The sequence below is a fragment of the Drosophila kikkawai genome, chromosome 2R, assembly GCF_030179895.1.
Source record: "Drosophila kikkawai strain 14028-0561.14 chromosome 2R, DkikHiC1v2, whole genome shotgun sequence".
NCBI classification, from domain to species: Eukaryota; Metazoa; Arthropoda; class Insecta; order Diptera; family Drosophilidae; genus Drosophila; species Drosophila kikkawai.
In genome coordinates, this window is record NC_091729.1 from 12,475,345 (window position 1) to 12,489,071 (window position 13,727).

At 40.1% G+C, this 13,727-nt stretch overlaps 3 protein-coding genes across 11 annotated transcripts in view; 1 reads left to right on the forward strand and 2 right to left on the reverse strand.

The window, feature by feature from the left end:
* Positions 1 to 40: 40 nt before the first annotated feature.
* On the reverse strand, positions 41 to 1,848 carry prel (preli-like). The gene is made up of 3 exons (XM_017171788.3): positions 1,439 to 1,848; positions 970 to 1,362; positions 41 to 893 (listed from the first exon to the last, which is right to left on the reverse strand). The coding sequence occupies exons 2-3, from the start codon at positions 1,282 to 1,284 to the stop codon at positions 498 to 500; spliced, it is 711 nt and encodes a 236-aa protein (XP_017027277.1). The 5' UTR covers positions 1,285 to 1,362; positions 1,439 to 1,848; the 3' UTR covers positions 41 to 497.
* A 286-nt stretch (positions 1,849 to 2,134) lies between these two features.
* Positions 2,135 to 2,859, forward strand: LOC108078147 (transmembrane protein 14 homolog). Its single transcript, XM_017171789.3, has 2 exons — positions 2,135 to 2,290; positions 2,364 to 2,859. The coding sequence occupies exons 1-2, from the start codon at positions 2,215 to 2,217 to the stop codon at positions 2,630 to 2,632; spliced, it is 345 nt and encodes a 114-aa protein (XP_017027278.1). The 5' UTR covers positions 2,135 to 2,214; the 3' UTR covers positions 2,633 to 2,859.
* Positions 2,860 to 3,518: 659 nt separating this feature from the next.
* Positions 3,519 to 13,727, reverse strand: part of sona (sol narae) — a 50,304-nt gene continuing 40,095 nt past the window's right edge. The window contains exons 8-15 of one of the 9 annotated variants that reach the window (XM_070284177.1): positions 11,472 to 11,614; positions 10,033 to 10,088; positions 8,603 to 8,729; positions 7,838 to 8,002; positions 7,548 to 7,779; positions 7,312 to 7,391; positions 5,490 to 6,433; positions 3,519 to 4,309 (exon numbers count right to left, since the gene is read on the reverse strand). In XM_070284177.1, coding sequence (XP_070140278.1) covers positions 5,782 to 6,433; positions 7,312 to 7,391; positions 7,548 to 7,779; positions 7,838 to 8,002; positions 8,603 to 8,729; positions 10,033 to 10,088; positions 11,472 to 11,614 — 1,455 coding nt within the window. In that variant the 3' untranslated portion in view covers positions 3,519 to 4,309; positions 5,490 to 5,781. Of the gene's footprint in view, positions 4,310 to 5,489; positions 7,052 to 7,311; positions 7,392 to 7,547; positions 7,780 to 7,837; positions 8,003 to 8,602; positions 8,730 to 10,032; positions 10,089 to 11,253; positions 11,307 to 11,471; positions 11,615 to 13,727 lie in introns of all 9 variants that reach the window. The other 8 variants (XM_070284176.1, XM_070284174.1, XM_017172337.3 and 5 more) reach the window with 8 other exon arrangements.

The following is a 13,727-nucleotide window of genomic DNA, read 5'->3' on the forward strand; positions in this document are numbered from 1 at the left end:
TAAAACATGTACTTGAACCTAATAACAAATGAAAATCTACTTTTTGTTTCCTTTTTTTTTTATTCAGTTAACTACGCGTGTGCGCTTTTTTTGAAAATAAAAATATACAACAGTTGACAATAGAAATACCAAATTTAACACACGTCATGTTTCTAGATTTCGTCTTTCTGGCTCAACATTCAGAGGTAATAATAATAGAGTGCAACTTACTAATGATAAATTATAGAATTTTGTAGAGGATGCAGAAAATGTGTTCAGCAAATAGTGCCTCCGTTCGGTTCTGCCGGCTGGCTCGCGCACACACGGAATGAAATGCAGCAAAGTATCTAGTTGGTTTTAAGTTTGGAATACATGTGAAATACAGCAGCCGATGCCTCCGTCCGCCTCCCACTCCTTCGCTTCTCCACAGGCCAGCTCAGTCCGGTGTTCTACCCCGGAACCGAAGACTTAGATCTTAGACTTAGATCATACAATTGATCGGGTCAACAGGCCACCCTTCAGTTCTTGACGGAAAACAGTTGCGCAATCTTGGAGGCGTGACTCTTGAAGAACTCGTAGCCCACTTTGGTGGCGCCCTTGAGCCTATCCGTGGTGCTGCTGCTGTGACTGCTGATGGAGGACGTTGCCGTGGTGGATGTGGCCACGGACAAATCACTTGGGGCCGCTATAGCTGGCTGGTGATGCTGTCCACCCAAGTGGCTGTGCGGGAACATTCGCCGCAGCACGTGATTGAAGCCATTGAAGGCCTTGACGCCATTGGACTTGAAACGCTCGAGTCCAAAGGCTCGGATGGCGCGGGAGAATCCTAGGACCTGGGAACTGACAAAGGCCCGTCGCTCGGCCAGTGTACTTCCGTCCGGCTGCTCGCTGTACACGACGATTTCTTCGACGTTCTGGAAAGGTTAATAAACCAAGGATATTTATTAATTTTTTGACACCGATAAACTTTTCCTAGTTTCGTTCACTTACCATTATCTTCTTCATGCCCAGATTCCTGGTGTATGTGGTGAGCGTCTTCTTGACCGGATCCAGCACCGAGTCCTCAACAATCTTGACCGGCAAATTGTTGTAGAATCGAGCTCCCCACCTTGGCACGGGATTGGTCTTGGAGAGCAGTCTCCGCGAGCGTAGCTTGCCATCGCGCACCTCTCGCGAGATGGTGTCCTCGGTGAGGACGTGTGTGCTGTAGGGATTTGGGTAGCGGTTCCAGTAGGCCACCACAACGTCCTTCCAGCTGTAATCGAACACCGTCTCTGTGCGGCAGGTGGAGGCCGTCACAACCATTGTGATTGTCCGCTAATGAACTCGCCCAACAGAGAGACAGTGAATAAAAGTGAAAACTGCGGCCTTCGTGACCCTGAGCTGAAAAGAAGAGAGCAGATAATCAATTGCAATCGCATGTTCCCGGCTATAAATAGTCATCGATCGGCGAGCGAACCTTCGGGGGCTTTCGGGGGGCTTCTGCCGGCTCGGCGTCAGAGCTCCACGGAGTGTGCGGTAGCGGCACACACACTTTGATTTAGCTGGCAGCTTGTGGCGATGATAGTTGACTTAAAATCGTGTGCCCCTGCCCCTGGGCGCCTACTTCTCTGCACAGAGAATTTTGTTGTGTAACTGCGTCACAGCGGAGCACACACACAGGGTGCCTCGACTCCACACTATTTCTGCTGCTGGCCTGGGGGATTGTGGGCGTTGCGTCTCGTTCAGACTTCAGTGTCCCCTTCTTCTGGCTGTCCACGGTTTCATTGCTCCTGCTCTAACAGAGTTTGTTATTGCCAATTCTGAGTCCAATTCACGCCTGCTGGTACAAAGGCCATCCGGAAGCTGCCTGCTGGTTAGTGCGGTCTCTCTGCTTGCCAATAGTGTTCGGGAAAGTTCGAATAAAAGCGGCTGGTCACACTGCTTTCCGAGCAGCTGTTCAGCAATGTTGCTGTTTTTTGACTGTTAAGAGTTTGTATGAATGCATTTTTTAATTCGAAATTTGATACATTTTTAAAAACTAAATTTATGTGTCTTTCTAAAACACATTTCTTTAAAATTAGTTACTTTTAAAATCATAAAAAAAGTGGAAGCCCTTTGCAGGGATGCCAGATAATTGAAATTTTTCGAATCGAAAATTGAGATTTTCTTAGTACAACGAAAGGGTCATATTACTGCTATTACTTGCCTACCAAAACAAAGATTACAAAGTAATTCTGACTAAAACCTAACAAAATGCCGGTAGATTGGTTCGGTTATGTGTACGCTGCCACGGTGGCCGCCGGCGGAGTCATGGGCTACGCCAAGGCGGGTGAGTTTGTGAATCCCCAATGGAAAATCTCGTTACAAACTCTCTATTGTGCAACCTCATTATTCACTTGCAGGTTCCATTCCATCGCTGGGTGCTGGCCTGGCCTTTGGAGCCCTGCTCGGCTATGGCGCCCATCTGAATTCCCAGGACACACCGCGTCCATTGCTTCAACTGGGCACTTCCCTGTTTCTGGCCGGATTAATGGGCATGAGGTGGAACCGTTCCGGCAAACTTATGCCCGCCGGCATGGTCTGCATGCTATCCGTGGCCGCTCTGGTGAAGAATGTGGCTACATACAATCGGTACCTCCTTCCCGTGCCAGCAGGCCCAAGGGGAACATAAAGCCTTTCATGTTGGGAATATCCAAAATGCTGGACTTGCCTGGAGATTTTTGTAATACTTAATTTTCTTCGTTTACACAACCATGTTAATTGGTGTGGTCATTTAAATATCTACATTTGGTGATTGGAAACCTTGGTATAGCGCTGTGTCACTTTCTAAGCTAGCGATAAGATACTGTACTCGTTGGTCGACGAATAAATTTTATCATCTTGCTGGACTAAAATAAACCTTGTTTTTACTTGATACGTAATATAAACAAAATTAACTTTAAGATTAAAAGTCAAACGAAGTATTCTTTTTATTTTTGCTACAGTTTGCTAAGTTTTTATGCTTGATATTCCAACTCCAAGACTAATGTTGCTATGCATGCAGAACCTTTGCAACATTGATGTACTGCCAGCAACAATTGGTGTAGCTAAACATGTTTACAGCTACATTTTCGCATTTAATGTTTCATGCGCTTTCTGCCATGTCAAATTTTAAGTTTTATACCAATAAACGGTAATTTAGGAATCCTTTGTATTGTTATTTTTAGTTTTGCCATAGTTGATAAGTTTTTATGCTTGATATTTCAACTCCAAGGCTAATGTTGCTATACTTACGGAACCTTTGCAACATTGATGTGCTGTCAGCAACAATTGGTGTAGCTAAACATGTTTACAGCAACATTTTTGAATCAAATGTTACATGTGCTTTCGGCCATGCCAAATTTTAATATTTTATACCAATAAACGTTAATTTAGGCATCCTTAGCTAACCAGGTGTATTCCAAATTCCCAGACCAAAATATATCCATCAATAACAATACTCTCACATTTTTTTATACAAGTAAAATTATATATTTTATGTTCTTAATTTATGATTTTGTTTCATTTTGTGTGTGTGATAAATTTACAGTTTCATTTATTATACGATGTTCAGTTAACTACAACTAAAACTTAGCTATTACACATTTTTATTGTCATATAAAAAGAGAGCATTAGGCTAGGTAAATATAGAGTAATGAATTTTTTATTTAGAATTTAGACTTCTAACAATTGGTAATACAATAATGAAATGAATATTTTAAGTTTTCTTGTAGGCAAAGTGCGGCAAGGTAAGTTATGAACGTTTCTCCACCTTTATAGCAATTTTCTAACAGAAAATGATAAATATTTTGTTTTGTTTTGTTTTAGTAAAGAGTACAAATTACATATGTTTATCACATTGGAAATTGGGATAATTATTGGTTTTCCTTTCGATTGATTTGTGGATCAAAGAATAATTTAGGTTTCTCGCCAAAAGGTGTGTATGTTTGTGTGGGGTGTATGTGTGTGTAGATGAACTTTTTACAGAATAATATGTACTATTTTACAAGAATTTGCATTAAATTAAATTATACAAAAATTATCATTACATAATATATGCATGTACTGAACGTAACAACATTGCTTTTGTTGTTTGTGTTGCTTTTAACAGGGTATATTTTAAATTAGTTGCGGCTAGAACTAACAACAAATCAATAGGTTTTCATACGAAATAATAATAGTAATAAATTCTAGCTAAAAACACTTTTTAACTGCAAACATTTCCTCGTCCAATTTCGATGGCAGTGACGTCCGCGTGCCAGCTCCAAACGTTCCCCAAATGTTGCTGCCTTGCACTTTCACTAGAACGGAAACAGCTTCCAGTTAACCACTGCGCCGGCGGAAAGATGGAACGGAAGCGGAAACGGAACGGTGGAAACGAAAAGGAAATACAAAGAAAATTAGTAAAAATGTCACATAAAGGGGTTTTTATTTGGGGCGTGCAAAAACAATGAGTTCTTATATTCTTATGCAGTTTATATAGATATATATTTTTGCAAACGCCGACCATTTAGTGGGTGTGTGTGGTATGTGCGTGTGTTCCAATCCATGCGTTTCCATCTGCCAAATTACTTTGTTTCACTTTTGCCATTCCGCTGCCTTATATTTAGTATGCAGAATGCGTTTATTTCAATTATTTCGAATCTGAATCCATGCCATTTTCTTCTTGATCAATTAATACTTAATTGCTACGGTTATAGATGTTTCGATATATCGTTTCATATATATATTGATATTGCCTTCAAACAGTGTGTATGCGTGTGTGAGGAATAGAGCGTGTATGTTTGAGTGTTTCTATGCTGGTATGTGTGTGCGCATGTTTCAATGCCAATTGTTTCATTTTCGACCTTATTGCGTATGTGTTGTGTGGTGGTGTTGGTGGTGGTATCGTGTGTTTTCGATGCAATTTTGAAAAAATAGAGGAACTAGAGGAAATCAGCAATGAGTTTTTGATCTTTTGATATTTTTTTGATAGATTTTTATTTGTGGTAATGAGAGAGTTTTCTGCAAGCATGCTTTATGAGGTCGAAGTCGGCGGATGTGTGAATGCGAATGTCCCTACTATTTGCCGTTTCGGAGGCGAGCGATGATTTAAACTGAAATGCAATTCGATATTATTCTAGTTCATGCCAAGTAATAAGGGAATTAAGTTTCAAGAACTACCAATCGGTACTACAAAATTAAAAGGGTGTATATATGATCGATGCAATGCCAGATGCCAAATGCTTAAAATACGAGCTAATCCATATTATAGCTAAATGGACCGTTACGAATGCGTTTAGCCCTGGTCCTTTGCGCTTCCCTTGGCGCCGACGTCAACAACCAGGATTATATTTTGATAAATTGATTAAAAAAGGCAGGCAGCAGAGTAATAAATAGGAATAGAGGAGTACTACTAGTAAACTATCGCAAATCCATGCTCTACTGTAAAATTCGTAGCGTACTTTAGGGCCAAGCTTTAGACTACTGAGTTAGGAACCCGACTGAATGCTGGATTGGTTTGGGCTTACCGCACGCAAGGATAACGAATCGGTATCGCTATCTGTATCGGTATCGGTTTCGATCGGTTTTGGCATTTACTTTTGTGTGATGCGTGTTGTTTAGTGTGTGTGGATTTGTATTCTGATTGGTTTTTGGGGTAGCCGTTGAAGGTTGGTAATGGAGGTTCTCCAGGTTCTGCAGAAGCTCTCTGGAACTGTGATTTGTATTCTTTTTTTCAGGCTAGCAGTAAGTAGTTGTAGCTTAGGCTAAATTGGTAGCAGAGAGAGAGAGTTCTTAGAGTTGCATCTTCTTGCAACATCGTTACATGACTCGTGTGCGTCGTATTAGTTTTTGTGTCTTGATTTTGGGTCTCGGTTTCGGTGTCTTGGCTGTTTCCGTGCCATTGTTACTGTCCAACACCGCTGGCAGGTTGTTTGTGGTGTCGCCAATGTAGTTGGTAGTCTGTTCTTGGGGACTACTACTGCTACTACTAGTTTGGTATGCCTTAATACTACTCCGGTTGGGGGGCGTACGTTTTAGGAAGGCGCTTCCACCGCTTGGCTGCTCCTGCGCCTGCTGCTGCTTCTGCTTCAGCGCCTGTTCCTGCTGCTGCTGCTGTTGCGAGGATTTGGCCGAGCTCACCGAGGACGACACAAAGGTGGTTGTGGTGGTGGTGGCCGTCACCGCGCCATCATGCAAGGCTTGCAGTTTTTTAAAGTACGCGTCGAGGAATGATGATGTGGTTATCGGTTTGGCGGATGCTGTTGTCTTATCGGTGATCGGTGTCGGCGCAGCTTTGGTTGTGGCTGTGGTGGTGGATGGTGTGTGGAACTTACGTTTTTGCCGCTCAATTGCTTCATTGCTCTGAATGCCGGCAGTCGCCTCGTTCTCCTCATCGGGAAGGCCGCCATCCTGCTGCTGCTGCTCGTCCTTGTTGCTGTTCGGTTTCGTGTTGCTGCTGCTGCTGCTGGTGCTGCTGGTTACACTATAATTTGTAAGGCGTTTTTGTTTCTGTACCAAAGGGATTTCGACTATCGACTGTTGTTGTTGTGACTGCTGTTGCTGTTGTTCTGGTTGCAATTTGGTAGCATGTTGTTGTGTCTGTAGCATGTGTAAGTAGTATTGGATTTGTTTTCGTAATTCGTGTGTGTAGATTTGGAATAAGTTGGGTGTTTGTGTGGTTGTTGTTGTTGTTGTCGGTTTGGGTGTTGATGAAGTGGTGGAGGAAGCAACGTCGCTGCCGCTACTGCTGCTGCTGCTGCTGACGCTGCTGCTGATGCTTGTCTGGACCAGGACACGGTTTTCGGGCAGAATGCGATGCAGATAGCCAAAGGATTTGGATTTGGGCCTAATGGTGGTCGTGGTCGTGGCAGCAGCAGAGCCGCCAACAGCAGCAGAGCTCTGCTCGATCTTGTTGTCCTGCCGATTGGCCTCCTGCTCCTCGCTACTAGTGTTGCCCTCATCCTGCTCCTCCTCATTACTCTCGTTCTCGTTCTCATTCGCATTCTCAGCCTCCTCCTCCTGCGAATCGGTCTCCTCACTACTATTTTCAATATCCTCCTCTGCATCTTTGTTCTTGTTGTTGAGTTTACTATGTTTATAAATTGCAGATTGTTGTTGTGTTTTGGTGTGCGTATTGTTGTAGTTGTTGTTGTTTTCGAATTGGTGTGTAAAGGTGTAAAAGTTTGTATATTAAAATATTTGTTTTTTGAGTGTAATCGTGTGTACTCAAAGGTTTGTGTGTGTTTTGCATATTTTTTTTTTAGTAAGTAGAAAAGTCTTAGCTTACACAACAAAACTACTGGAAAAAACAGTCTTTTCTAAGGGATTTACCATATTTACTATACTCACTTGTATACTAAACGATAGTTGTGTCCATAATCGGGAATAATATTCGAGGGCAGTGGTGTGCAGCGACCATCCAGACAGTGCTGTGGGTTCATCAGAGATATAAAATTCAATTTCAGGAGCAAAAATAGGTTTAAAATAGCTGGACTGTGCCAAAGACCATATAACAAAGCCTTAAGTTAGCTCAAAACCAACCCAAAAAAGACATGGCGTTACGCATCTTATTACTTCATACTTACATAACCATTACCGCAGGCCGAACCCTCAGCCGCTGGTCTGTAGGCCACACAGTATCCTGTCTGGGCGTCGAAGCAGAAGAGCTGGGCGCACACTCGCTCGTCCTTGAAGCAGGCGTATGTGCCTCGATCCCTGCGGCACTGGGCGTCCAGTGATAGTAGGGTTCCTGGCAGCGATCGACCCAAGGCGCTGTCCTCATGCGGGGCATTGTGAAGGCAGGTGGCGGTGTCTCCACTGCGAGCAGAAAAGTAAATCATTAAGATATCCCCTTCAAGACATCCCTCGAACTTACTTCAGGAAATGATGGAAACTCTGAACAGTGCAGGCGGACCATCTGAAACCTCGCTCTGTGTGACGCAGATCAGACATAATGTAGCCATCCTCCCAGCGGCAGCGCTGGGCACCCGGTCCGCCCAAGTAGCTGGGCGGTGGTGAACCGTCATGGACCGCTCCCAGCCTGAGAAGCATAAAAAATATATATATAGAAACCTGAGTGCAGAGCAAGAGACACATTTTGATTGAGCGGGGAAAAATGTTAATTGATTAATTGCACGCCGAATGATGTCAAACGGAAATGCAAACGAGTTTCATTGACCAGTTTCCAGCGGCGGAAATTATTCATGTTTTTGTATTTGTATATTTTTTTTAGTTTGGGTGCCAAATGAACTCCCGTTTGGGGATTTGGGGCGTTAAATAGAGTGTGTCTTTAGGGGAAGTGGAAGGTTCCGCTTGCCAATCCACCAATAAACGGACAAAGATAAAACAAATCATATTTATTTATTGCAACAAAAACAAGATTTTAGTTTAGGAGTGGCAAATAGCCGCTTTGAACCAAGAAAAAATATTTAAAGAGGCAGAAAAATCAGAAAAATTGGCTTCATAAATATTTTAAAATTACAAAATAAGAAAGGAAGACTTTAATACAATTTTTAATACGCCTTAATTATTCAGACAGACTTTTTTAATTTTACTTTTCAATCAATATATTTTTCCAACATTTTTTCAAGACTCCAAATTCATTCCTAAAGCTATAACTTATTTATTGTTTATAACTTACAGATGTCCCACTTCATGGGCAGCCACAATGATGCCGCTGAAGCCGCCAGTGTCCTCGATAATGGCCACGCTGTTCACCTTCTCCAGTCGCTTGTTCACCACGCATGCGCCGCCGACGTAAGCGAAGCCTTTTTTCCGAAATAAAACACGCGAAACACACCGAAAATCAGGCAATTAGTTGGTTGTTTTATGGTTGCTGCTTTTCTCAAACACATTTTCTTTTTCATTTTTATTTCTCTCTCTTGTCCAACAGGAAGTTGACAATTTTTTTTTCAAGTCTCCAAGCGCTGTTGCAGTTATTAAATGAAAAATCTAATGTTTTTTTTTTGTGCAACTAAGCAATTAGTTTTTCTCTTTTCGCTTTCAAGCATCGTATTTTATTTTTACATAATAACTGTAACCGCTGAGAGAAGCGTGTGATGGGTGAGGGGGACGAGGGGATTCAGTAAATCGATGTGAGAGAGCAATTACTTAGTAGGTGCATTTAAATGTGTAAATTTAGTCACAATTACCAATGCTTTGAGCCCAGAGTAGCTTAAAGTTCACCAATGTTAGTAAATTGAGAAAGTGTGGGTTACTTAGACTTATATGGAATATATTTAAATCTATAAATATTCTTTAAAAAGCTTAGAAAGTAATAAAGTAGTTCCAGAACCATATTTTTTTACTATATATAAATATAAATAAGAATTTTCTTATTCTGGAATAATTCATAAATTAATTTTATTCACATTTCAAGTAACACTCCTTTCATAAGTTTTTAACGCTGAAACTCTAATAATATTTATTAGTTTATATATAGACACACATAATTGGAAATAGTTTTTTTATTTGACAATAGAACGGAAACGAAAGTTTGAGAAGCCTTGTGTTTTGGAAATAAAACATTCCCATGCAGTTGACACAATCAAATGCTGGAAAATACAAAATACAAAAATTGAGAGATATTTACACACAGAACGAAGAGAGATCGATAGGCAAAGAAACAGAGATTTCTGTACAATTTAAAGGCTTAACCGGAAACTGTACAGTTTGAGGAGCACGCCACAAGATGGCGCATGCGCGCAGCCATTTCCTGTTCTTGACGTTCTTTTTGCTTGCTGTACAGAGGCGCGTGCGAGACACAAACAACACACAGAAATTCAAATCTCCAAAAGAGAGAGGCGGGAGACAGATAAAGAGAGATAGAAGGAGGATAAAAATAGAGACAAAGAGACGTGCATGAAATTCAATTAAATTTGCTTGATTTTGTTGATGATGGAGCGACGCATTTTGGGTTCGGCGGTGGCCGCCTTTAATGTTATTTATTTTTAACGCGTTTGCTTAACTTCTGTGTTTCTTTTTGGCCAGTTTTTTTTTGCGTTTTTTTTTTTGCATTTATCTGTACAGATGTTGGCTAACAAATTGGCAGCTAGTGGCTGGGGTCTTTACCTGCGGTACCGCGATTACATTCACCATAAGCGGAGGTGCGACGGCACATATCAAGTCTGCGGGCGAAAATTGTTCAAAAATGCGTAGAAATTTTTAGATTTCGTTTCGTTTTGGGGGTTTTCAGCTTCATTCAATCAATTATCTCCCCACGGTGATTTGATCGATAGTTGTTTTCGCCTCGCCTCGATCGGATGTATCGAGAACATTTGCGCAAACATATTTTGAGTCAAATTGGTGGCAGTTTTTGAGAGTCACGAGCAGAGGAAGGAACAGAAGAGACCTATCTATGGAGAACAGATGCCCTATAAAGTCTAAAAAATATAGATACTAAAGAAGGAACTTAAAATATATCTTATCTTATAAAAAAAATGTATTTATTATTAGAATCTGTTAACTTCAAATAGATAAAATAATGTGTAAGTTAATTTCTTTACTTATTAAAGGTTCTCTCGGTATATAAAGGTTTTGTAAAATTTAGATTTCACTATCTTAATTTCTCAAATTTCTTATAAAAACAAAAGAATTAAAATACAATTAGGCAATAACTAAGAAATGATTCAAAACTAATAATAATTTATAATAAGCTAATGAGGCTTTTTCAACTATTAACTACTTTTAATGGCCAAACCTTGATACCATATCCAAAATATATATTCTTAAAAAAGTCCATAAAATATTAAGCTGTAACCTTAATATAAAACCAAGTTATTTCCTCGAAATAAAAGCTAATAATCTATCAGAATCAACCGATTATTTATGTTCCTATAAGGCGCCTAAACCAAAATTAAATGTTAAACTAAAACTCAATGTAAATGTATGCTTCAACCAATGAAACCTTAAAGCAGATACAAAATACTAAATAAATCAACCGGTTTAATGCTACACAAATTAGTTTAACGCTTCGCAAGATTAACGTATTTTTTTTTTTTCATTTTCTTAAATGTTGTAAATTGTCTGTGTCTGTGTTTAGTGTGAGTATGTGTCGGTGTCTCTGGTGTATAAGTAATTGATTAAGACCCACACGCAAATTAAGTCAACTTAAGTTTGTTATTTTTTTAAATTTTATTTCTTGTAGCTCGAGAGGTGCAAACCAAAAACTAGCTAAAATATGTTAAACACCCGCAATGACATTTGTTCTATGTGCGTGTGAGAATGTGTGTGTGGGTATGAGTCTAAGGCTAGGATTTTCCTTAAATTTGCATTTTTAGAATCTGATTTTACCCGCTGTGCCCTTGGTGCAACGACCTCCTTTACGCCTGCGACACATATCATACCTAGACACGAGTAATTCAATAGTATTTATATAAAAAAATCTTTGGTGAAAGTGAATAGAGTTTTAAGAGAGGAAGAACTGCTCGGTGAAGGTTTCACTGTCGATTCTGTAATGAGAACTCAAAACACACAAGATAACTTGGCCAAATTTCCCCCCTTGCACTCACTTGGTTATGGCCACGGCAATATCGTAGACGGGCAGGCGTCGTTCCCGGAACAGATACTTTCCCATGTCCGTAAGAGCAGCGGCCGAGTCAATGGCATCTCGTCCCACACGGTTACGCTCCAGGTAGGGAGTGGCATCACGGCCCTGAAAGTGGAGGAAAATTATGGGTTATTTGGGGTATTAATGGAGAACGGTTTTCTATTTCAATGAATATATGAAGGTCTAGCCAGATCTCTAATTAATATAATATTTTCTAATATTTTTTTAAGGAGTTTAAAATTTTTGAGTACCACTAAGAACAGGTTACCTAATACCTTATTTTGTAGCCAGTTTCTTCTTCATATTACCCAATTATTAACTCCCTGAAGCTAACACTTATAGCCTCATAAAATGCACTCTTAAACCTAGTGGCCCACATCAGAATACAGTGGGTCATCATCATCAGGTAGTGAAAATGTCTAAATATTCATACAAAATCCTAATGCTATGATGCAACTAATTTGACATTTTGGCTGGTAAAAGCTTCAGGTGAAATATTTATGGCCCATTCGATGGTGAAAATGAAGCTGGAAACCAAAGTCGAAACGGAAATCAAGTGAACGTGAAAAACGTGCTGCAAATGCCGTCGAGTCAAGCGATAAGGCCAATGCAGCAGCAGATGAACATCATGGTAAATGCACCGGGAAGTAAATTTAGTTAATTTTGAGCTTATAAGTTGCATATAAAATTAAAAATAATATTTGATTAATATTTAAAAATTTATAAATATATTAAAACCTAGAATTAGTTAAGAATCTTCTCCATTTACCCTAAACCCTGATGGTATTATGGGATTTTTCTAAGAATTTGTATTAATAATATACATATATCGTTGTATAAGTTTTTCTTGATGTCACCCAAGTAAAACCAAGAGCCTGAGAAAAAGAATTCCTATTAATAAAATCAACAATGCAGTGTCATGGCCCCATAACTCTTTATAAAAGTGTCAGGGCCACAATTAATTTCCATACAAAACCAAGTTATGACAAATGCCTGGCTACTCTTAATCCAAATAAATCTTAGATATTAGTTCCACTATGACTTTATTTAATTTTTCTCTGTGTTTGGATCACCACCGATCGAAACGGGCAAAGTCAAAGTCGTGTGGGCTTCCTTTTGAAAATTTCGTTGCTTTTGATTGTTAGGCTAGGCCACCGAGGAAAAAAACCAGTTGCAATTGTGCGTTGCATAATTGGAGCTGCAGTTGCAGTTGCAGTTACCGGTTGCAGTGGCAATTTCATCAGTTATGTACATCCGAGGGCAACTTTCAGCAGTCGTAAATCCAACTCTTTATACATATATGTGTATATAGTAAGCTCACTCGTGTCGTGACCGAAGGGGCGGTACAGATATTGGCCAAAGTGACAGCTACATAAATTAAAATAACACAATTGTCAATCACTTTGAGCCCTAGGCAAATCAATATGTTAATACGGCTCAGGGGGCTAATCTGAACCAGTTGCACTTCCAGTTCCAGCCCCAGGTCTCCGGTGCAGGTGATAAAACCAAAGTTAAGTGACAAACCGCACTCGGTTGACACATTTGATTTGCAGCCATTTGCCAACTGCAGGAAAAAAAAACACACACAAACTCGGAACGATAGATACTCCGGCAGCAGGCTTGCTTGTAGTTTACTCGGTTCCCAAGTCTTTTGATAAATTACCAACTAACCGGACGGACAGCAGATGTCGAGGAAATGAACACGGTCTGACAAAGTGATCCATAAAGACATACAAGCTTGAAGATCTTATAGCGAAGTTTGGAAATCTTTGGATGCAAAACGTATCCGCTCGATTGGGTGTATCTGTATCTGTAGCTTGGCTCTCCAACATTAAAAGTCCGCACTCAAAGTCTATCCGTTGGATCTGACACATTGATCATTTGAGAGTGCGGGCACGTCGTTCTCCCGAATTAAAAAAAAAAAGACAAAAACATCAACGAAAAATTCGAATTGAATTTTTGGTAATTTTCGACAGACGAAAAACTATCAAGAATTTTAAATGCTTCGACTGTGTGGCCTTGGAATCAAATCAAACTGAACTGAACCGAGTGGGAAAGGCAGAAACCTAAGGAGTTCAGATTGGTATTTCAGAAAATTACAAATAATTGTTATGGAATTGCAGTTTGAGTGGTTTATTAGAGCAGCGAGGAAGATACTCAAGTCAAGTTTGGGATTAAAAGTTCTCTAAAGAAGTCTTATAATTCCCAAATATTATAA

Coding starts and splice junctions, on each gene's coding strand:
- prel (XM_017171788.3), bottom strand. CDS start 1,284: ATGGTTGTGACGGCCTCCACCTGCCGCACAGAGACGGTGTTCGATTAC. Junction 894..969: donor TGGGCATGAAGAAGATAATG/GTAAGTGAACGA, acceptor TAACCTTTCCAG/AACGTCGAAGAAATCGTCGT.
- LOC108078147 (XM_017171789.3), top strand. CDS start 2,215: ATGCCGGTAGATTGGTTCGGTTATGTGTACGCTGCCACGGTGGCCGCC. Junction 2,291..2,363: donor CATGGGCTACGCCAAGGCGG/GTGAGTTTGTGA, acceptor ATTCACTTGCAG/GTTCCATTCCATCGCTGGGT.